This window comes from Macaca mulatta, chromosome 16 (assembly GCF_049350105.2).
Source record: "Macaca mulatta isolate MMU2019108-1 chromosome 16, T2T-MMU8v2.0, whole genome shotgun sequence".
Taxonomy (NCBI): Eukaryota; Metazoa; Chordata; class Mammalia; order Primates; family Cercopithecidae; genus Macaca; species Macaca mulatta.
The window spans coordinates 60,239,449-60,263,315 of NC_133421.1; the positions used below are offsets into that span (position 1 = coordinate 60,239,449).

At 46.5% G+C, this 23,867-nt stretch overlaps 1 protein-coding gene across 13 annotated transcripts in view; it reads left to right on the forward strand.

The window, feature by feature from the left end:
- Positions 1-23,867, forward strand: part of FAM117A (family with sequence similarity 117 member A) — an 81,937-nt gene that overhangs the window by 20,727 nt on the left and 37,343 nt on the right. For 4 of the 13 annotated variants that reach the window (XM_015119331.3, XM_028836385.2, XM_028836386.2 and 1 more), the window contains exon 1: positions 6,023-6,442. The exons of 2 other annotated variants lie outside the window; for them this stretch is intronic. In XM_015119331.3, coding sequence (XP_014974817.1) covers positions 6,247-6,442 — 196 coding nt within the window. In that variant the 5' untranslated portion in view covers positions 6,023-6,246. Of the gene's footprint in view, positions 1-1,342; positions 1,438-4,628; positions 4,701-6,012; positions 6,443-23,607; positions 23,812-23,867 lie in introns of those variants that run through there. 7 more of the 13 variants (XM_077971241.1, XM_001094993.5, XM_077971243.1 and 4 more) reach the window with 7 other exon arrangements.

Consider the following 23,867-nt stretch of genomic DNA (forward strand, 5'->3'; position numbering starts at 1 on the left):
GGCCCTAAATTCTTTTAGAAGTTGTTTATGTTTTGAGGCAGCACTGAACGGGATGCAGAAGTCCTGGTCCTTTGCTTGTCTCTGATTTGCTGAATGGCCTCTGACAAGTCCTTCCCTTGTCTGGGCATCTGTTTCTAGGTCTGTAATGTGAGAGGCCGAATCACATATAGTTTCTAATGTTTCTTCCAATTGTTTGTTTAAAATCTACTTTGTATTTTTCTTAGAGTGCCATTAAGTCCAATATTCTAGAATTTTATTTTATTATTATTTATTTGTGTATTTATTTATTTATTTTGAGACGGAGTCTTGCTCTGTCGCCCTGGCTGGAATGCAGTGGCTCACTGCAAGCTCTGCCTCCTGGGTTCATACCATTCTGCTGCCTCAGCCTCCCGAGTAGAGTAGCTGGGACTACAGGTGCCCACCACCACGCCCGGCTAATTTTTTTTGTATTTTTAGTAGAGAGGGGTTTCACCGTGTTAGCTAGGATGGTCTCAATCTCCTGACCTTGTAATCCACCTGCCTTGGCCTCCCAAAGTGCTAGGATTACAGGCGTGAGCCACCGCACCTGGCCTATTCTAGAGTTTTAATGTCTCTAATCCTACATTTACCCTTTACCTGTTTGAAAACTTACACCATATCATTTATTGTCAAGGATGAGAATCTTCATTTTATTTATTTATTTATTTGTTTATTTATTTAATTTATTTTTGAGACAGAGTCTCATTCTGTCACCCAGGCTGGAGTGCAGTGGCACAGTCTCGGCTCACTGCAGCCTCCGTCTTCCAGGTTCAAGGGATTCTTCTACCTCAGCCTCCCAAGTAGCTGGGACTACAGGCGCACGCCACCATGGTCAGCTAATTTTTGTATTTTAGAAGAGACGGGGTTTCACCATATTGGCTAGGCCGGTCTTGAACTCCTGGCCTCAAGTGATCTGCCCGCCTCAGCCTCCCAAAGTGCTGGGGTTACAGGCATGAGCCACCACACCCAGCTGAGAATCTTCATTTTAAAAGGGTTGCCATTTAGCAAGGAAAGTAGATGCCTACTGAGAGCAAAAGGAGACTGAAGGGGTGAATGTCAGCCAGTCTGAATGAAGAAGGAACAAGTGAGAGAACTAAGAAAGAAGACAGCATGTGGTGGGCCACAGCAAGGGACAAAATGAGTCAGAGAAGAGTACTGAAGGTCAAAATCCAGGCCATCTGGCTACCCTGAGAGTAAGAGGGAAGGGATGCAGGGAGAGGGAGGCACCAGAGTGGGAAGAGATGCTGAGGGCTAGGACCCCCCTCCCTACTCTGTTCCCATAACCTCATTCATTCCCTCAACCCTCCTTCCCAATCCCTCTCAGGCTGCTTTGCTCCTTCAGTTCTGACCCCATTTCCTCAGGATCTTGTTCCCGGAGGAGCCAGTCCTGACATTTCAGACAGAGGCTGAGTAAAGGAGGTAGGTCGGAAAGAGACACAGTGTATCTGCGTCATCTTATTTTCTGTTTTATTATTTTGGAACTTGGAGGGGGGAGCAAAGACGTAAGCACTTAGAATTTACTAGGAAGTTCAAAGACTGTCTTCCAGGTACCAAGGAATACCAAGACTTCTCTAGTCTGCTGAATAATTGCTACTGGGTATCATATTTTGAAGGGTAAAAATAGTGATTTGAAACTCCCATTCTTGTTGGTTATTGTGGCATAAATGGAGGCACAGGGTGGAATTCAAGGTGCCCTGGATGTAGGCCCAGCGAGGTCCTTCAGGAGTGGAAAGTTCCTCTCGATTCAGTAGCCAGCAGGGTAAGGCTTCCCTGCTGATCCTCTGATCTGCCAAAAGTCCCCACAGCCTTTTGCCTTTGGTAGTATCTTAGACTCTTGCAACTTTTAAGACTTGAAACCTCATAGGGACTGCTTGGGGAATGGCTATATCTCTGACTTACACCTGTAGGAAAAATAATGCCAATTCCTTGAGTCCTCATTTATTTCTGACATTTAGCTGTGGACATCCCAAGAGCATGCTGCAGTCATGGGCCTAAGCATTTGCTGTTGGAAACCCATAAAGCAAATAAGTCTCCTACAGATTAAAAAAAATTACTGATGCACTTAGTATCTTTAATCCTCTACTTTTTGTTGTTGTTGTTGTTAGACAGAGTCTTGCTCTGTTGCCCAGGCTGGAGCACAGTAGTGCGATTGGCTCACTGCAGCCTCCGCCTCCTGGGTTCAAGCAATTCTCTGCCTCAGCCTCCCTAGTAGCTGGGATTAAAGGTGCCTGCCACCATGCCCGGCTGATTTTTTGTATTTTTAGTAGAGACGGGGTTTCACCATCTTGGCCAGGCTGGTCTTGAACTCCTTACATGGTGACCCACCCGCCTCAGCCTCCCAAAGCGCTGGGATTACAGGCGTGAGCCACAACGCCCGGCCAATCCTCTACTTTTGATGTTTTTAAGTGTGATCCTCTGACCCAAAGTCTCTGAAAGCAGGAACCAGGTCATGTATCCCAAATGAACTAGCATCTAGCCCAGGGCCACTTCTGCATACAGGCTTCACGGCCTGCTGGCTTGTGAACTTCAGCACAGGGACAATGTCTCTGAACATTATTGTCATTCAGAGCTTAGTGCCTAGCTCAGTGTCTGGTACATAATGGTCATTTCAATAAACTTGTGATGAGCTAATTAATTAATGGCAATGATGTTGATAAGGATGACAGTAAGGGCAGTAGCAAAGTTTTGTTGCAAGTTAGATGCTTTGTAATGAATGCAAGGCATCTCCCCTTAGCAGCACACAGCCTCCCCAAAGCCAAGGCTTCTTTCATTGGAGGAAGCAGACAGGGGTTCATCTTCAGAGGTAGTCCTTATCCTCCCATCATGCCCATGCCAGGAGAAGCTATTAGTGATAGAGAAGAGAATAAGAGACAGCTGGTTGAGCATGATACCTAGTAAGGAGAGGACCAAATTCTTCTATGCATGCCTCCCTTGTCACTCCTCCAGCTAAGATCAACTTTAGTGTCTTGCCAGCAACTTATCAAGAAAGACCATGACTTTCTGGACTCAGAAGATCCATTTCTTCAGCTTTACCACCTCCACTGGCTCTTTTTCTACTGTCCAGGTTCTTAATTTCTGGTACCTTGGCTTTGGAATAAAGTTTAAACACAGTATCCATGGAACCATGCATATTACTCCTCTCTCTGAGGGAAGAAAGCATCTGTACAATAATGTGTCACCTTATTTTTAGAACAAGTCTGTGAGGTTGATGGAGCAGGGGTGATTCTGGCACAGAGAGAGGAAGCCACTTACCCAAAGTGTTTCAAGATCCTCATCCTAGGGCTTTACTTCTAAACACACATTGTCTGGCTCAGCTAATAAATACCACTCATCATCTCCTAAGACTGAGAATTTACATGTTAAGGGGTCCTAACATAGTATAAGTTGTCAGACAAGAAAAGCTTTCAAAAGACCAACTAGTCTACCTTTTGCCTCTCAGGCAGGACCAATGGTCTAGAAGTTGAGTGTTGGTTGGGAAAGCATTGAATCTGGAGTCAAAAGACCAAGGATGTAAGTCCTAGGTCTGCCATTTACTAAGATGATCTTGGGCAAGTCACCTAGCCTCTGTAGAACTTAACCTCCCGAAGAATGAGGACAATAATATCTGCATTTTCTGCCTTACATGCCTATTGTGATAATTAAATGAGATAATGTATGTGAAAGCTATAAAACACTAGACAGATGTTAATTGTAGCATCTTAATCAGATTTGCATCTTTGGAGACTCTTTATGTAAGATATAAACAGTAATCCTGTGTTCTTTTTTTTTTTTTTTTGAGACGGAGTCTCGCTCTGTCGCCCAGGCCGGAGTGCAGTGGCCAGATCTCAGCTCACTGCAAGTTCCGCCTCCCGGGTTCGCGCCATTCTCCTGCCTCAGCCTCCCGAGTAGCTGGGACTACAGGCGCCTGCCACCTCGCCCGGCTAGTTTTTTTTTGTATTTTTTAGTAGAGATGGGGTTTCACCGTGTTAACCAGGATGATCTCGATCTCCTGACCTCGTGATCCACCCATCTCGGCCTCCCAAAGTGCTGGGATTACAGGCTTGAGCCACCGCGCCCGGCCAATCCTGTGTTCTTAAGAAAATTTTACACTCATAGAGATCAGGAACTCAGCTCTGGAATCAGGCTACCTGGGTAACCTTGGGCATGTTACTGTACTTCTCCCTGAAGTTTCAGTGAAGAGGAAATAATACCTATTTCACAAGTGTGATCTTGAGCATTAAATAAGATAAGGTATGCATGGTACTTAACATGTACCTAGCATGGAGAGAGGAATTCAATGAATATTCGTTGCTAGCATTACTGATTTTATTAATGAAGATGTGAGGCAGGGTGGTTCCATATGATTGATGTGTTAGAGATTTGAGCTAGAAATCAAAAGGACTCACTTCTTTGGACTTCTGTTTCACTACTTGCACCATGGTAAGAATCCACGTTTTTCCTTTTCCAGATTGTCATGAGGATTTTTAAAAAGTATATGAAGACTTTGAACTACTTGAAATTGAGGAACAATATAAATGCAAGATATCTTTTTTCAACTGAGTTAATTAAGCTTATAAAGACTGAGTTTTTAATCAGTTCATCAATTTTTGTTTATTACTGTCTTTGATTAGGTTGTCCTCTTCATGGAAAAGTAGTACAGCAATTCTTCAATCAATAAAACAGTTCAAATGTCAGATCTTGAGGTAAATCCTTCAAAACTGCAAAAGTACACTCTTTGCAAAGAAAACCTTTCTTCAGGATGTTCCATTGCCTTAATTCATTCAGTGTATGTAGGCTACTTTTAATATTCAACCCACTCTTGAATTTCCACTTTGGGTATTATCTACTTTCAATATTTAATCCCAGAATGACCTCGCCTTGCCTCACAGCAGGCTCCCAGATTACCTCTTTTTCTCTGATTAGTTAGTATGGCTTCAGGGAATATCTTCTTTTTAACATTAAACTGGGCAAAAACAGAAATAGAAAGAAAAATCTGTAGCAAGATCAAAAATAGAATTCACAGCTAAATATAAATCTGGAGGGAATTATTCAATTATTTGGATGGTCCCTAATCACAGACAATCCAGGGTTGATTGACTTTTGCTTTTTCCATATGTAGAACAAAATGATTAACAAATACCAAGAGTAATTTTTTTTTCTTTTGAAGCATAATGCTTTTTAATAGTATCTTAAATGTTATTTTCTTTCCCAAATCCCTTTATATATATTGCAGCATGTGCTTTTCACAACTGCGTGCATTCTCTTTGGGGACCTTCCACTCTCATTTTGACTTGTAGGTCAGAGAGCATTGATCTGGGAAGACCAGGATTTGTTAACGGAGTCACGGTGCAAACTTGGGCGAGTTTTTTAGTCGCTTTGTTCCTTTCACTCTGCTGAGCTAGCCTTGGAGTGGACGACTCTGAAGGGAAATTCCCTGCTTCTTTTCAGAGTCTCAATTTAATTTACAGGCTAGCAATTGTTTTTTTAAGGTTGGATCAACACCAAGTAGGGACTTGGAAATGTGGAGAAAGACAGATGTGAGTGTCACATGAGGCAAGGTCGCCATTAAATGCACAAATATAATGCAAATCACATGCAAATAATATGCAAACCTTGCATTAATTTGTAGGCTCTTAGTTTGGAGGTTGTAAGTAGCACTGAGATCCTATAAGGATTTAAAACTAATGTTTTTTAGGTTAAATTAAATGTAATACTTTTTGAAGGTATCGCTTTCTGGGTGATTCAGGGACTCAACTGTTTAAAGTTTGACACTGCTCCCTACTCCCGCCCCCAAAAATTATTTCACTAGTGTTTGATTCCAACCTACACCCAGCGCCGCCCCCCCCCACTCTCCAGCTCAGCCTGAAGTCACGTGACATTGTATTTGCATACTACCTGGGACTGGGTGTGACGCTCCCCTATTCCGCGTCTTCTCATTGGTGGCGTTGGAGAACCAGCCCTCTTCTGTACAGGCCAATCAGCAGCTCCTGGGATGTTGGAAAGCCGAAGGGGGCGGTGTGAGGGTGGGGTCTTGGCTTGGATCGCTAGGCACATCGACCAATCGTCCTCGGAAAGGGAAGGCTAAGCCGTGGATTGGCTGGGGTGGAAGGTCTGGGTTTTCGCAGTCCAATGACAGCTCTAGGATGAGGGGGCCGGTCCCCGCCCCGTAGAGCAGATAAGCAGCGGCAGCGGGGGTTGGGGGGCTGTGTGGGGCTCGCTGTGGGGCTGAGGCAGGCAGCCGGGCGGGCCATGGCAGGGGCCGCAGCGGGCGGCAGAGGCGGAGGTGCCTGGGGGCCGGGGCGCGGAGGGTCGGGGGGGCTCCGACGGGGCTGCTCTCCCCCAGCCCCCGCCGGCTCCCCCCGGGCTGGACTGCAGCCGCTCAGGGCCACGATCCCCTTCCAGCTGCAGCAGCCGCACCAGCGCCGGGACGGGGGTGGCCGTGCAGGTGAGCCGGGCCTGGAGCGGGTGCCGTGGGAGGAGCCGTTGGGGGAGGGGGGGCGCGTGACCGGGGGAAGGGGACGGGGAGAGGTGTGAGGGGAAAGTGGATGGGGGCGAGGGAAGAGAAAGGGGGCGTTCAGAGTCTATGAGGGCGGAGGGAGCGAGAGCGAGGAGCCTTGAAACGTGGGGAGCACCGCTGGGACGGAGTGTGCGGGGAGTCGGGTCCCGGAGGTGAGGGGAGGGACCTGGCAGATGGAGGCTGGCTTTGGGGGCGTAACCGAAAAGTGGGCAGAGGTGTCGTGTGGGGTGAGTGGAAGATGCAGGGGGTGGGAGCGAGGCGTGAGGAGGAGTGGCGGGCGGTGGGGGCGCCCCGTGCGGAGGGCTGGCGCTGGGAGCAGGAGTCGGTGGGCGCTGGACGCCTGCACGGGGAGGGGGAGGGGCATGGAGCAGAGCCCCGTGCAGCCATGTGTTACTTCTCCAGCTTGAGTTTGGCCCCAGCATCCCTCTCTACTGCGCTGGAGTTCCATTCTCCACCACTTCACGTGCGCTTCCCTTTATGCCACCTCCTGGAGCTGATTTCTTCTCAGCCCTTTGGAATAAGTTAGTTTAACGGCTTTTACCGTGGTGCAAATGCCACGCTCCCTACATTCTTCTCCCTGTGTCCCAGAAGTTGTATGTTCCCAGATTGTTGACCTGCTTAATATGGCTGTCTCATTCCAACCATCGTTTGTGTGCGAGCGTGTGTGTGTGTGTGTGTGTGTGTGTGTGTGTGTGTGTGTCTAGCGGGGAGAGACCTGGGCAGTTTTGCCCCCTGCCTTTCTACTCCCTTCATCCCCCTACCCACCAAGGCTGTTTTGTCCTGGGCATTGCAGCCAACGTGGCAGTGGGGTGAGGGCTACAGTCAAGTGCACGGTGGCAAGTACCCCACTTTCTGAACAGCACTGAAATGGGTTCTTAATAACAGCTTGATGTGGTGGCTGTGGGGAAACTAGGGAGAAGCAAACTTAACCTTGCTTTCATACTCCAATCTGTGACGGATCCCACAAATGCAAGTACTTAGGAATGGGAAAAGGAACCTACTTGCATGAGGAGGTTGGCAATAAGTTGAAAGTGAGGCTTGTATTTGATTCACACCAGATGTGAAAAGATCATTGCACACTTCCAAAGCCGGAGCCTCTACCAAATGTACAAAAGTCATGATCCCTGCCATCTAAACGGTTAATGACACTCTCTAAACCAGAGTCTCTTGAGCTTCTGATGATTACTAAGCCTAGTTACTGCACATCTTCCTGCTTCTGCGGGGCTATTACAGAGTAGTAGCTACTACAGGGCTACTCCTTGCTAGGTAGGAATGGGATTAAGAGGATCTCAGGTAGAAAGCCCCCAAGTCTTTCTGGACTTTTCACTGTATATGTTAGCATCACATCTTGGGATGCAGAAACTTGGTCAAATCCGGTAGCAAGATGGTGACCAAGTAGTAAAAGTATGTTTAGAATCTGGTGGTGCAGAGTAAGGCAATGCCCAGACTAACTCATGCCTATCATGAGTTATAAAGCAAACCACACGACTACAAACCTGTTGGTTTTGTTTGGGCTTCCTTGAAACCCCGGGAAGTTGGTAGAACAAGAACCAGAACCTTAGTCACTTTTAGTGGAAAATAACAGAAAGCCTACCTGTATAGCAGCTGGAAACTGATTAGCAATCATATTTTAAGATCAGTTATTTTGTGTCTACTATAGAACTAATATTAAAAGGACAATTGCTGGTGGATGCTGTGGAAGGGAGAAGAATGTAGGTTTGGATGTCTGGGTTCATTACATGGTCTGCTCCTTTTATAGAGCCAGAGGCCCTGGGATACTGGTAGAAATGTAGGAAGCTAGAGCTCTGCATAACTTGTCAGGTGATTTAGAGTAAGTTGGGTGGACTCTTGCTTATAGATTGGGCTGATCAATAATGTATCCACTTATTAATATCCCAGAAGCTTTAATAAGGCATTTGCCTAGTTGGTAGTGGGGGGGATTATTTGTAGATTTTCGGTATGGCAGGAGAGGGGAAAAAATAGGAGGAGGAGAGAGTAGCCAGAGCATGTGGCCTTCTTTGTGGCCAGGCATTAGGGGAATGTACCTGGCCTCTGTTTTGGAGGCACATCAGGGCTTTTACATGTTAACTTAAGCCCACGTATGTGTTCACATTATTTCTATTCCTTGGCCTTGGAAAGCACCAGAGGTGGTTTTCTCTAGGACAGTAGAGTATATGGGATAAAAGGAAACCCCTTGTAGTCATAAACCTTTAAGAGAATGGCACTGGGAGCTGGAATGCCTGGGTTTTAAATCCAGGTTCTGCCATTTACTAGTTGTGTGACTTTGAGGAAGTTCTTTCTGTGTCTTAGTTTCCTCATCTGTGGATAACAATATCTATATCATAAGAATTAAATGAGTTAATAGATAGAAAGTGCTTAAAACGTGCCTGGCACATGAGAAATTTATAAAAGTGTTTACTGCTGCTTATATTATTATTCCCTCTGCTCGCCAACGTGAGAGCACTGTTGGCCAGAGCCCATTGCCTTTTCAGGCTTCAAAGAGCAAACCCAGATTGATCTGAAACCAGTACTACAGGTTTCAGAATTTCAGGGCCTCCTCTTGCATTTTTATTCTCTCATCTTTTAAAATGAGCTTTCTAAATAGAGCTCTGAAACCCAGCTGTTTCAGAGCTGGGTTTGGGCTTCAGGAACAATTAAGTGTCGTCCCTGTTTCTCTTGCCCATCTCAAAGTGATGTAACGCTCAGGGCTGTGCAGTTATCTCCCCACCACACATCCTGCTGTGTTCTTGACAAGACATATTAGACCTTGTGAAAAGGGTTATGGTGTAAAAAGCAGGATTTGCCTTCTGCAGCCATTCATCCATAAGGTTTGTCTTTGTGAAATGAGGAATGGCTTCATTTTTATGAGCCTGGGCTAGGAGTGAGGAAGGCTGAAGAGAGTGGAGAGAAAAATGAAAGTCAGCTCTAGAAAAGCTAAGAGCCACTAGTGGGTAATAGAAACCTAAGATAAATTTCTTACTGCAATTCTCCCTTAAATTAAATTCTCTTTTGTGTCTTATGTCACTTAGAGGCTGCTAACTTTTATGCTCTTCCAGGACCATGATGAAGGACAAAATAGGACTAGGAGGTGAATTGTTCTGGGTTCTAGTCCTGCCTATCTTGTTTAGTATGTCTGTATGTTCCTAGGATGAAGATAGTGTTAATCTAGCTTTGCAAATTATTTCTTCAGTGGACCAGCCCCACTGGGACCAGCTGGGTGCCAGGGAAGCTAAATGCTGCCTTGGAACCTCCTCTGACCACCAGAACCTTCTTTAACCAGGGATTGGCAGTTATGATCTACAGGCCATATCTGGCCCTGGACCTGTTTTTGTAAATAAAGTTTTATTGGAACCAGCTACACTGCTTCATTTAAATATTGTCTAGGGCTGCTTTTGTGCTGTCGGTGAAGAGTTGTGATAAAGACTGTAGGGCCCACAAAGCCTAAAATATTTACTATATGTCACTTTACAGAAAAGTTTGCCAACTCTTGTCTCAAACAGTATACCTGTTTTTCCTATATAAAGATCAGTTTCAAACTTGTGTAATATAAACCTCAGAAAATTCTAAGGCGGTTAAGAAAATGAACAAGCCTGTAGTCCCACTCATATTTTAAGGCAAAAGAAAAGAGGGTCACCTGCTTCCAGTCAGTTCTCAATCTTTGTAGAACATGGTCATGTGTGAATCCAGCTTCTCCACCCCCATCATTGTCAGGTGATATGTTGGGTGGACATAAGCTAATTTGAATTGACATAAAACCTTAACTGTTAGGCAAATTTGCCCCAACCTGACAGCCCACAACTGCAGTGAACACATTTCACAATCAGATGGAAATTACTTTAGGCTTATCTCCTGTTTTGAATTTTTTTCATTACCTTTTATTTTTCTGAACAGATTAAGGAGAGCTGGCAGTAGTCATGGTTGCCCTAAAATATTGGCTTCCCCACGGGGACATAAGAAGGGTAGTTTATATCAAATGTCGATTAGGTTCCCCAGGATGGCTGTTTCGTGAATACAAGGCTGCAGTGCTTATATTATTAAATTGTTAAACGCCTTTCTTTGCAATGCTTTGAAAACTTATTTCTTGGGGGATGGGTGTTTAGATAGGTCTGGAACCATAAAAAGGAGGTTGCATATTAGAGTCCCTAAGAGAAAGCCCACAGCAAACTAGTCCACATGGCTACTGGTGCCAGAAACAGGCTGGAGATTAGAAGAGAGTTCCAACCTTCCATGCCAAGGCATCATCTTGCTATAATGAGGCCTGGGGGTGCAGTTAAAACCCTTTAAGAGCTACAATTGCCCTTCTAAAACCTGTGATTGAGGCAGCTTCTGTTTGGGAAGCATTAAAACACCAGACACTTCCTAGCCCAACACTGCTAACTGTTGCTTTTGACAGCTTTGCCAGCACCAGGCACATACATGGTCAGCAAAATGCACTGCTGAAGCATCTGACTCTTAAATGTTATCACCAGTGATGACATCCTTGAAACTGGGGGCTAGCTGCTTAACTGCTTTATCTCTTTGGTACCCAAAGGAGTGTGAGTCCATGTGTTCTTCAGTATTTTGGATAGCAAAGGATTATATAGTACGAGAAGGTCTCACTTATATAACATGGAACTAAGAGATCTTAAACCAGTGTCAGAGGGGTGAGAACAACAGTGGGCTGTGATGGCAAGAGGACATTGTTCTCTCACGTTCTAGACATATAGATCTTTAGAAAGTTGGAGGCAGTAATGCAAACCTTTCATAGTGATGGTGCTAATTTAGGTGTTACCACAATGGTTGGTGGGCTTCAATAGCCAAGAGAACACTATGCCTGTATTTTCTGCTGAATTCAGTTTAGTTTGAATGGTGTGATGGGCATCAGGGCCACACTATTCCTTGATCTTGGAAGAACTGTTAGAGCATCTTCCTCCAGATTCTTAAATGACTCACATAGAGCCTTCCTGCTAAAGGATTCAGACTTTAGGGTGTGGCATGTTCTGAGGGGCAGGTCTGGTTATGGAGTTCTTACTGACACTATCACGTTTGACTCTAGCTGAAGTGTTCTGACTAGACCTGCCTGGGCTTACCCTTACTCCACAGGCAGTTTGGAGCCCTTTTATTTAATTAATTAATTTATTTATTTTTATTTTTATTATTTTTTTTGAGACAGAGTCTCACTGTGTCACCCAGGATGAAGTGCAATGGCACGATCTCGGCTCACTGCAACCTCTGCCTCCCAGGTTCAAGCCGTTCTCCTGTTTCAGCCTTTCAAGTAGCTGGGACTACAGGCGCCTACCACCACACCCGGCTAATTTTTGTATTTTTAGTAGAGATGGGGTTTCACCATATTGGCCAGGCTGGTCTCAGACTCCTGACCTTGTGATCCACCTGCCTCGGCCTCCCAAAGTGCTGGGATTACAGGCGTGAGCCACCGTGCCTAGCTTATTTATTTATTTTTTGGAGACAGACTCTTACTCTGTCACCCAGGCTGGAGTGCAATGGCATGATCTTGGCTTACTGCAACCTCCACCTCCAGATTCAAGCATTTCTCCTGCCTCAGCTTCCCAAAAAGCTGGGATTACAGGTGTGCACCACCATGTCCAGCTATTTTTTTTGTATTTTTATTAGAGACGGGGCGGGGGATTTCACCATGTTGGCCAGGCTGGTCTCCAACATCTGACTCAGGTGATCCACCCGCCTTGGCCTCCCAAAGTGCTGGGATTACAGGCGTGAGCCACCACACCTGGCCCTGGAGCCCTTTTAAAGCAATGGAAAGGAAAACCTTATGTGTCACTCCCAGTTCAGAGCAAAGGTAGATGCTCACCAGAGAGTGAGTTAGTGAGAATGAATAGTCTCTTCTTGGGTTAGTAAGCTCTGCCATCCTTTGAGATGCATGTTACCCTTCTTTGTCACAGAAGTGGGAACAGGGAAGAGTGGAAGCAAAGAAAGGATGGGTGGGAAATCTGGTCAGTTTCCCCCTTTGTCTAGGTTCAGTCTTCATAGAGGGCTCCATTATTTGGTTAGCAGGATATGAATTAACCAAACATTAGCCAAATCTACTCACATTATTAGGTCAAAAACAAATCCTGATCTCAGAAAGGGAAGAGTTGTGGATGATATTTGAAATTTCTAAGTTATCTGTGCCCCAGTTTTCTCCAGTTTGTGGAGCTCATGAAGGGGCCGTTGTTGTTGGCAACATCTGGATGGTAGGAGGTTCTCGTAACAGCTGGCTGCTAGTGTTCAGGCTCAGCTCATGGTCCCCACCAAACCTCCTGGTTTGGAAAACTCTGCCTGGCACTGTGCTTTCCCCTCAGGGGCACTACAAAGCTGAATGCCGAGCTTTGCAGTCATTTAAATGCTTCACCTTAGGCCCACATACGCCTTGATCGACCCTTACTGTGTGGGAGCACTACAGCTAATCAAGGATGGCTTTAATGAACTTAAAAGAATGCTATCGAAGTATTTCATAATAGAAAAAGTTCAAATCCAGGCCCTGAGGGACCTGGAACTGAAGTCCAGGCCATGTGCAGACATTTACCCTGCCCTGCTCAGGCATACAGGTTTGTGGATTTGCTCAGGAGCCCTCGAGAGTTGCTGGGGGAGTGGAGGAGGGATGGAGTGCCTTTAGCTCAGCTCTGCGTACATTAGCAGTTTGAGCTCCCAGCTCCCTAGTAAAAGGGGTGGAGGCTAGGGGAGGCCTGGGAATACTCGGAGGGTTTTGGTTGCTCTGAAGCAGCTGGCCTGTGATCAAGGGTTAAGGAGTTTTCTCTCAGAGACTGCCTGAATGTGGCTTCTTAGAGGATGGATGGTATTTGACAGAACAAAGCTGTAGGTTTGGGGTGCCTCTTCTCTCTCTTTTTTTGAGGCAGAGTCTCATTCTATATCTCAAGCTGGAGTGCAGTGGCGTGATCTCAGCTCACTGAAACCTCCATGTCTCTGGGTTCAACCAATTCTCCTGCCTTACCCTCCCAAGTAGCTGGGACTACAGATGTGAGCCACCATGCCCAGCTAATTGCTGTATTCTTAGTAGAGATGGGGTTTTACCATGTTGGCCAGGCTGGTCTTGAACTCCTGACCTCAAGTGATCCCCCTGCCTTGGCCTCCCAAAGTGCTGGGATTACAGGTGTGAGCCACCGCCCCCAGCCTTTGTCTCTCTCTCTCTTTTTTTTTTTTTTTTGAGAGATGGGGTCTAGCTCTGTCACCCAGGTTGGAATCCAGTAATGCCATCATAGCTCACCATAGTCTCCTGGGCTCAAGCCATCCACAGGGTGCCTCCTCTCTGACTCTGAGCTCCCTATCCTGTAAACGAAGGATGACTTTTCCAGGGAACCCATGTTTGTTAGGGGCAGCCTAGTTCACCCCCAGCTCTGCCACTTGAGTCCCTTATCATCTGATCCTAAATGAAGACATGCAGGAGAGCACCAAGATATTACATCCTCAAAGGTCAAAGGAAGGATTAATGTGCAACTCTAAAAGCAGATTGCTAACACATCCATAAGTGAATAAAATATAAATTCAAGCTGGAAGAGGCAAAGAATGAAGAAATACTTAGTGTTTGGTGAGGTTAATTAGAGAAAACTACTGGGATGTTTTGAGAAGGCTTTAAAAAAAATTGTCAATATATTATTCTCCCTAAGGTTAAATTAAGTTTTTACTCTCTCCTTTCCTTTCCCTTTCAAAAGTGACATTGTTTCGCCTTGTCTAGTCAGCTATATTCCTTATTTTTCTCAAACCTCTTGAGTCCCTTCTGCCCTATACTGGAAATTGTGTGCCTGCCTTTTTAAGAGTAGGCACCTCATGTTTCAAGTTCAAGTGCAATGGAACTCACCCTGCAGCTTGAACAGATTTGAGTGTTTTTGCAGAGGGAGGGCCAGGGCAGATGGGGAGTGTCATGCTCAATAAATACTTGTTGGATTGAGTTGTGGGGAGGCAGCAGAGTGGGGAGAGTAAGCCACACCTCCCCCAGGCTCACTCAGAATGGTCTTTCCCACTTCTGGTCCCCACATACTGTTCCCCCTCTGTAATACCTCTCTTCAGCTACTTACAAGGCAAAACCCCCCGAAGTGTTAGTATTCTTTCTTTCCTTAAATCACTGGTCGCCTATTCATCCTGGTCATTGGGCTTGAAGCCCAGCTGGTGGCAAAGACGTGGCATTTCCATAGATGTCATTGCTAGGCCTGTAGGTTCTTTTCCCAACACACTTACAGCTAGAGGGTGAGCTTGGGCAGTTACCAGGTCGATCCATGGAAACAGCCAATGTGTAGGATTTTGTTATGATTTTGTTAAAAAGCCAGACTGCCTGGCTTTAGGCTTTGAAGTGGATATGGTGAGAGGCCAAGGAGACCAAGATGAATGCTAGCTGTCTTTTCACTCCAGGTAGATTTGTGCCAACTTCCTAGTAGTGTTCTGTGTAGCAAGGAGATGGAAGAAAACAAAATCTGGATCAGTGGCTTTTCTAGGCCAAGGAGGAGAATTATCTCTTGGCCCTGTGATGGCTTCAGAGGTGTGATCAGGCTGGAAGTGCCTCCTCTCAAGCCAGCCACCATCCTGTGATAGCAGGCACTGCTGTTTCTCCTCCCACCAACCACCAGATAGGGAAGTGCAAGAAAGAGATGCTTGTTATCACTTCACAGGCCCTGGACACTTAACACTGTTGTCCACAGAGTCTCTGTTCCCTGCCTTGAAGGTTGCCAACCATGTGTCTGGTGGCTTAGTGAAAATGACTTTTTTTCTTTTCTTTTTTTTCTTTTTTTTGAGACAGAATTTTACTTTTGTTGCCCAGGCTGGAGAACGATGGTGCCATCTCGGCTCACCGCAACCTCCACCTCCCAGGTTCAAGCGAGTCTCCTGCCTCAGCCTCCCAAGTAGCTTGGGATTACAGGCATGCACCACTACGCCCAGCCATTTTTGTATTTTTAGTAGAGATGGGGTTTCTTCATGTTGGTCAGGCTGGTCTCGAACTCCCAACCTCAGGTGATCCAACCCCCTCGGCCTCCCAAAGTGCTGGGATTACAGGTGTGAGCCACTGCACCCGGCCGAAAATGGCTTTTTTAACCTGCCCAGCTGGGTGTAAGTTTGAACAGAGTGAAAATGTGATTGGGAGCATAGGCAGATTATCTTACCCTCTCTTCCCTCCCCTCCTTCTCCTCTCTACTCCACACTCCCTTCCCTTTAAGAGTTTGCTGTGCTTGGCCGGGTGCGATGTCTCACGCCTGTAATCCCAGCACTTTGGGAGGCCGAGGCGGGCGGATCACGAGGTCAGGAGATCAAGACTATCCTGGCTAACATGGTGAAACCCCGTCTCTACTAAAAATACAAAAAATTAGCCGGGTGTGGTGGCGGGCGCCTGTAGTGCCAGCTACTCAGGAGGCTGAGGCAGGAGAATGGCGTGAACCCAGGAGGCGGAGCTTGCAGTGCGCCGAGATGGCGCCACTGCACTCCAGCCTGGGGGACAGAGCGAGACTCCGTCTCAAAAAAAACAGAAAAAAAAAAAAGAGTTTGCTGTGCTCTGTGCATGTCTGGTCGCCCACGTGGCTTTGGAAAAACCACTCCTGATAACACGTGCGCTCCCTGCCCCACAGCGGCAGGCTGGTGGAAAACTTGCCACACAGCCCCTGTTTGGGGATTGTCTTCTTAACTCCTGCCCATCAGATATGACATAAGCCAGGGGTGGGGTTGGGGTGGAAGTGGATAGCATTTGGCATGATAGAGGGGATGCAGCCAGAGGGCTTTCACAATATGGCATAGTCTGGATTTAGAAACTGGGGAGAGGAGGGCTATATGAACCACGTCCATGGGGGGTGTGCACATCTTAATGCTGAGGGCAGCAGCTGGACTCTTTCTTATTGGAATCTGGGGTAGTTCTGTGTTCAGAGAGGTAGACAAAAACAGTTGCTTCTATAGAAAAAAAGAGTCTCTGAATCTCAGCTCTAAAAGGCCCAAAAAATCACCTGTATTTTTCATTGAAATGGAGGATATAGATAGCATTAGGTTTTTTGTTTGTTTGTTTTGAGACAGAGTTTCACTCTGTTACCCAGGCTGGAGTGCAGTGGTGCAATCTCTGCTGACTGCAACCTCCACCTCCCAAGTTCAAGTGCTTCTCCTGCCTCAGCTTCCCGAGCAGCTAATTTTTATATTTGTAATAGAAACAAGGTTTCATCATGTTGGCCAGACTGGTCTTGAACTCCTGACCTCAGGTGATCCAACCGCCTCACCCTCTCAAAGTGCTGGGATTACAGGCTTGAGCCACCGTTCCTGGCCTTCATTAGTTTTGACAATATGTTCCATTTGTTTAGGTCTGTGGTGCTTCTGATGGGAACTCTCAACTGTTTTTCATGCATCTTCACAACAGTCCTGCAGGTGCAGGTGGCATTTCATTGTTTTTGCAGATAAGGAAACTGAGGCCCGGAAAGGAAGTACTTGTCTGAGACCAAATGACTAATAAACCCCTTTTGCTTAATTAGGCAAAGGGCATTTCCCACATATGCAGAAAAAGTCCGTTGTGAATTTTGTCTCAGGCTGGCATCCACTGCTACCTGCCCAGCACACCTCCAGCATTTATTTCTCCTCTGTTTATATATCTGTATTCCAGGAGCAAAGATTCATTTGTTAAGCTAGCAAAAGAGAATTGGGGCTGGGTGTGGTGGCTCACACCTGTAATCCCAGCAGTTTGAGAGGCCGAGGCAGGCAGATCACTTGAGGTCAGGAGTTTGAGACTAGCCTGGCCAACATGGTGAAACCCCATGTCCACTAAAACTACAAAAATTAGCAGGGCATGTTGACACCTGCCTCTAGTCCCAGCTACTCGGGAGGCTAAGGTAGGAGAATCACTTGAGTCCGGAGGCGAAGGTTGCAGGGAGCCAAGACTGCGCCACTGCCCTCCAGCCTGGGTGACATAGCGAGACTGTCTCAGGAAAAAAAAAAAAAAAAAAGAATTGGAAACTGGGCTGCAAAGAAGTCTGTTTCTTCCTTTAGCACCCCAAGGTGACTATCCACACCATAAATACTCACTTGGTGTGGGTAGCTGGAAGATGATGGTTACTATTAATACATTATTACATGTGTGATATGGTGGCAGTTTTTGAGTGTTTCCAGCTGGTTTGAGATATACCATTTCCATGAGAATGAGTAGCTAACGAGGGACAGATAGGACATAGGAGGCAAACCAAGTTTTTCTGCCTCTGTGGGGTGGTCATGTTTACTGAGCTTGGGGCAAGGCCATGTTAGGGAGACATGCAAAGATGGATCTTACAGGAAAAGGTTTCTTTCTTATGTGTGATTATGTGAAATCCAGAAAAGCACCCGGGAATACATGTGGGTGATGTGTTCCTATGGCAGGGGCAGGGTAATTGCAAGTGGCATTGTGCCGTGATAATAGCTTAGTTCTCTCTCTAGGGGACCCCTGGTGTAACCATCCCCCTACTTCTAGTGGGAAAGAAGCCTGGGGGGCGCAGGATCTGTCTGAGCATATCTCCCTCTCCTAGCTTTAGGTTAACTGAAAGTGGAGTCATTGTAATGTATGATAGTGCTCTTCTGCGACAGGCATGTGCCCAGTAAGAGAAATAGGAAGGCCTTGAACTCTGGGAGAAAGCTTCATCTAGGGACTACGTATCGTGGAGAATTGACTTCTTAGAGGTTATCTAACCCTCCCAAGTGGATTACAGGCTGCTCTTACCTCCAAAGCAGACTCTGTATAGAATTCTCTCTCTCTCTTTTTTTTTTTTTTTAAATAGAGATGGGGTCTCACTATGTTGCCCAGGCTAGTCTCAAACTCCTGGGCTCAAGTGATCCTCCTTCCTCAGCCTCCCAAAGTGCTGGGATTACAGGCGTGAGCCATTGCACTTGGCCTAGAAATCTTTTTTTTTTTTTGAGACGGAGTCTCACTCTGTTGCCCAGACCAGAGTGCAGCGGTGCAATCTTGGATCACTGCAACCTCCACCTCCCAGGTTCAAGAATTTCTCCTGCGGCCGGGCGCGGTGGCTCAAGCCTGTAATCCCAGCACTTTGGGAGGCCGAGGCGGGTGGATCACGCGGTCAGGAGATCGAGACTATCCTGGCTAACATGGTGAAACCCCGTCTCTACTAAAAATACAAAAAAAACTAGCCGGGCGTGGTGGCGGGCGCCTGTAGTCTCAGCTACTTGGGAGGCTGAGGCGGGAGAATGGCGTGAACCCGGGAGGCGGAGCTTGCAGTGAGCCGAGATCACGCCACTGCACTCCAGCCTGGGAGACACAGCGAGACTCCGTCTCAAAAAAAAAAAAAAAAAAAAAAAAGAGAATTTCTCCTGCCTCAGCCTCCTGAGTAGCTGGGATTACAGGCACCCGCCACCATGCCCGGCTAATTTTTTTGTATTTTTAGTAGAGACAGGGTTTCACCATTACTGGCCAGGCTGGTCTCAAACTCCTGACCCTGTGATCTGCCCATCTCAGCCTCCCAAAGTGCTGGGATTACAGACACGAGCCACTGCGCCTGGCCAGGAAGTCTTTAATATTCTAATAACCATATGCTTGTGTGAAATCTTTTTTTTTTTTTTTTGAGACCAAGTCTCGCTCTGTTGCCAGGCTGGAGTACAGTGGCGTGATCTTGTCTCACTGCAACCTTCGCCTTCTGGGTTCAAGCGATTCTCCTGCCTCAGCCTACTGAGTAGCTGGGACTACAGGCACATGCCACCATGCCCAGCTAATTTTTGTATTTCTTAGTAGAAGTGAGGTTTCACCATGTTGGCCAGGATGGTCTTGATCTTGACCTCGTGATCCACCCGCCTGGGCCTCCCAAAGTGCTGGGATTATAGGCGTGAGCCACCGTGCCCAGCCTTTTTTTTTTTTTTTTTTTTTTTTTTTGTAGACAGAGTTTGCTTTTGTTGCTCAGGCTGAGTTCAGTGGCACAGTCTCAGCTCACTGCAACTTCCGCCTCCTGTGTTCAAGCGATTCTTCTGCCTCAGCCTCCCAAGTAGCTGGGATTACAGGCACACACCACCACACCTGGCTAATTTTCGTGTTTTTAGTAGAGACAGGGTTTCACCATGTTGGCCAGGCTGGTTTCAAACTCCTGACCTCAGGTGATCTGCCTGCCTCAGCCTCCCAAAGTGCTGGGATTATAGGCATGAGCCATCGTACCCAGCTGAAACCTTTCTTTCCTAGTTATTTCCCAACTTCACAAGGTAAAATCCCATTACAACAAATATTACAAAAATGCTTCTGTATGATAAAGTTGTTTCCATGGTTCATGTAAATGCTTTGTTGTTTTTTGTGGGGTTTGTTGTTTTAAAAAATATAGTAACTAGCCGGGCGCGGTGGCTCACGCCTGTAATCCCTGCACTTTGGGAGGCTGAGGCGGGCGGATCACGAGGTCTGGAGATCGAGACCATCCTGGCTAACATGGTGAAACCCCGTCTCTACTAAAATACAAAAAATTAGCCGGGCGCGTTTGCGGGCGTCTGTAGTCCCAGCTACTCGGGAGGCTGAGGCAGGAGAATGGCGCGAACCCGGGAGGCGGAGCTTGCAGTGAGCCGAGATGGTGCCACTGCACTCCAGCCTGGGCGACAAAGTGAAGACTCCGCCTCAAAAAAAAAAAAAAAAAAAATATATATATATATATATATATATATAGTAACTAATAATCATATATACCAAGCACTTTTTCTGGTACCTGTGTGTGTAATAGCTCATCTTTTTTTGAGATGGAGTTTTGCTCTTGCCGCCCAGGCTGGAGTGCAATGGCACAATCTCGGCTCACTGCAACCTCTGCCTCCCAGTTTCAAGCAATTCTCCTGCCTCAGCCTCCCGAGTAGCTGAGATTACAGGCACATGCCACCACGCCTGGCTAATTTTTGTATTTTTAGTAGAGACGGAGTTTCACCATGTTAGCCAGGCTGGTCTCGAACTCCTGACCTCAGGTGATCCGCCCGCCTCGGCCTCCCAAAGTGCTGGGATTACAGTCGTGAGCCACCACGCCCAGCCAATAATAGCTCATCTCTAAAGCAGGAACACCTGAGTGCTTGCTCTTTGCATAGTAGACAAAGAAAAAGGAACAGAGCGGTGGAACCATCACGAAATAGCCATGCCTCCTTCGCTTCCTCTTCATCTTGATCCTCCCCTCCTCCAGTAGTTCCCTGTTCTTTTCAAATAGAACACCACACAAAAACCCAGTGAAGGAAAGTGCGTGTGTGTGCGTGTGAGTCTGAATATGAGTGTGTGTCTCGCATGTGGACATGTGGGTGTGTTTGAGCATGTGTAAGAAAAAGTACATGTGAAGAAAGCAGACAGTAAAGCAAATGGGGCAGCTGTTACAATAGGCAAATCTGTGTAAAGATTATATGGGTGTTCTATGTACTATTCTTACTCTTGCATCTATAAATTTGAAGTTATTTCCAAATAAGATACTTAACACATGGATATATGTGAGACTAATTTGACTGCACTAGGAGTTCTCTGGAATGGAAATTTTCTTCTACATCCTGATAACATATCTTACTCTCCCCATTTAACAGATGGAACAACTGACACTCAGAGAAGTTAAGTGATCTATCTGAGTTCACATAGCACATGGGGCGGAGGCAGTATGTAGGCTCAGGTATTGACCATTATAGTAGGCCACTTCTTAGGAAACCATAGCTGGTCCTTACTACTCTGGCTGGACCAGGTTGGCATCAGATTCTGAGAGCTGATTGGGTGCCCGCTGCTGTGTGTCCCAGCCCAGTCCATGCCCCCCATTGACCCAGCAGTGGAGTCAGTGTTGACCCAGCAGTGGAGTCAGTGTTGACCCAGCAATGGAGTCAGCAGGGTTGCAGCTGTCTGCTGAAGCACACTGAGCATATTCAGAATGGCCAGGAACCTTCTAGAGAAACTGCTTCCTTACGCTAAGAAACACTGTCACTGTGCTCTGCCCTCAACTCTCTTCCTTTTTTTTTTTTTTTTGAGACGGAGTCTTGCTCTGTCACCAGGCTGGAGTGCAGTGGCGCAATCTTGGCTCACTGCAACTTCGCCTCCCGGGTTCAAGCAATTCCCCTGCCTCAGCCTCTCGAGTAGCTGAGACTACAGGTGTGTGCCACCACGCCCGGCTAATTTTTTGTGTATTTTAGTAGAGATGAGGTTTCACCATGTTGGCCAGGATGGTCTTGATCTCCTGACCTTGTGATCCACCCACCTTGCCCTCCCAGAGTGCTGAGATTACAGGAGTGAGCCACCGCACCCAGCCTTCATTTCTTAAAATACATGAAACCGGAAGGCCCTGCTGTGCCAGAGCCATGGGGGACTATTACCTCATTTATATAGTTGAGATCTGAGGGAAAAAGGAGTGGGTTTGGTTTACAAAGTGATGCCAGGTATAGGCCTAGGCCAGACAGCTTTCCTCTGCTATGTACCAGTCGATTGGTTGTACCCATTGCCTTGTGAGTAAGCAGGTTGCATGGTTCAGTGCAGCACATTGTATCAAGTAGATCAGGAGTTACAACTTCATGCACAAAGAGATGGCTCATTTTTAGTCAGTGAAAACCTTTCATTAACCACAGGGCCCAAGGAGGGGTGGATCTGGTAATCATTGCTAAGCAGACAGAGCTAGAGGTTCAGACACTGCCGCTTGTGTGCGGGCCCCTTTCCTCTCACACCAAACCACATGTTATGCATCTGTTTGTGCTCCTTGAAGGCCCTTGAATTATTCTTGTCATTTTTGCTTACTGATGTTTTCCCCCAGCTGCCAGAGTTGGGGGTAAGTGAATGAATATGTCCCACTCGAATTCTTAACATAGAGAAAACATTTTCCTGAAAATCTTTAGTTTTAGAATGCATCCTTTATCTGAAATGCCTACCTGTAGCTACCTTAGACTTAATAAATCCTGACCATGGTTAAGTTGTCATCAAAGGATTTTTTTTCAGGGGCCCAGCTAGTTGTATGAAATAGATCCATGAGCACTTACTATATTGTTACTGCAGCTTATATACTTAGATTGTTTGTCCTTAGGCAGTGATGAAGTTATACACCTTGCCCCCACCGTTCTCTGATTCCTCAGGCTCTTTCCCTCCCCTAACGTAAGTGCCCGGTAGTTGACAACCAGAATCAGGGCAAGATGCAGGAGGATGAGAAGGGGCTGCACCCAAATTCCTGTTGGGTTGTCTGAAGCTTAGAGGTCTGTGTTGGAGCTGCTGTGCAAGTGGCAATGCTGTCTGCTCAGAGAGGACTATGATAACTGAGCCTGGACCTTCTAATTCTTAGAGGTTTGGTTAGGACTTATTGGTAATCAATGTCCCAGTGTTTCCCTGGATCAATTTTGTTTTTGCTTCATGAGGATAAGCCTTTTTACTTGAGTTATAAAAGAAGGTGACATTACTGTTAAGCATTCCTGATCTCAGAACAGATCCAAAACCCATCGTATACAGGGGAAGAGGGTATAACTTACCTTCCGGTGGTGTTGCCACCCACTCCTCTGCCTCTGGAAGCACAGGAGAGGCGACCTCATAAGCACCCTTCTGATATGAAGCCATCAGCATATATTGAGGGTAGGAGGAATCTTTCCAGTGTGATATCTTCAACACTCTTTCTGGAAGGGCCATCTAATCTTGCTTTTCAGACTAGGTTTACCCTGGAGGCACTACATAACCTTTGGGCTTCCCTTAGGAAATCTGAACAACTAGCAAGACCAGGGCTTCAAAGCAGGGTCTGCCCTGGAATGTTGCCCAATGCACTCTGGGGTTCTTTCACAGCTAGAGCTCAGCATGGGAATTTGCCACTGATTTGAGGTTTGTTCCAAAATATCAGGGCCCAGGTAAGGAATCACTAGATGGGATGTTGTGGTCTCTAAGGTAATCTCCCTTTTTTGAAGCTGGGGGCATGAAGTAGATAGAGCTTGACTACAGAGTTGGAGATGATCAGAGAATAATTTCTGCAAGTGGGTTGAGATGGTTCACACAAATTTTCAAGGATGCGGGGGTTGAGAAGAATAACCCTACTAGGGTCTTTGATCCTGAAGGCAGAGCAAATTCTGTTACTGTGACCTTCCTGGCCCTGAGGAACTTCAATAATTGTTCCTTATGAGTGCCCCCCAGCTTCCTCCCCATAGCCCAGAGCAAAATGAATCAGTCAGGGTTAGGAGCAGAGGGTCCTGACAGAGTCCAACCTAGTGAGCTGTAGCGAGAGAGCAAACCTCCCCTCTGAGTGTTCATGTCTACTTGATGGTTACTCCCAGCTTGCCCAGTCATGTGACCAGATGTCTGCTTGTGGCTAGCCACAGGTAAACTGAGTGCTATTTATATTCTCCTGCTTGGTGAAGGAGGTGGGAGAGATCATCTGGGAGCCCACAACACAGCTGTTTGATCAGCCTAGGTAAGGCAAATCTCCCTTTGACTTTGTGCCTTTTTTTTTTATTTCCCCCTACTTAT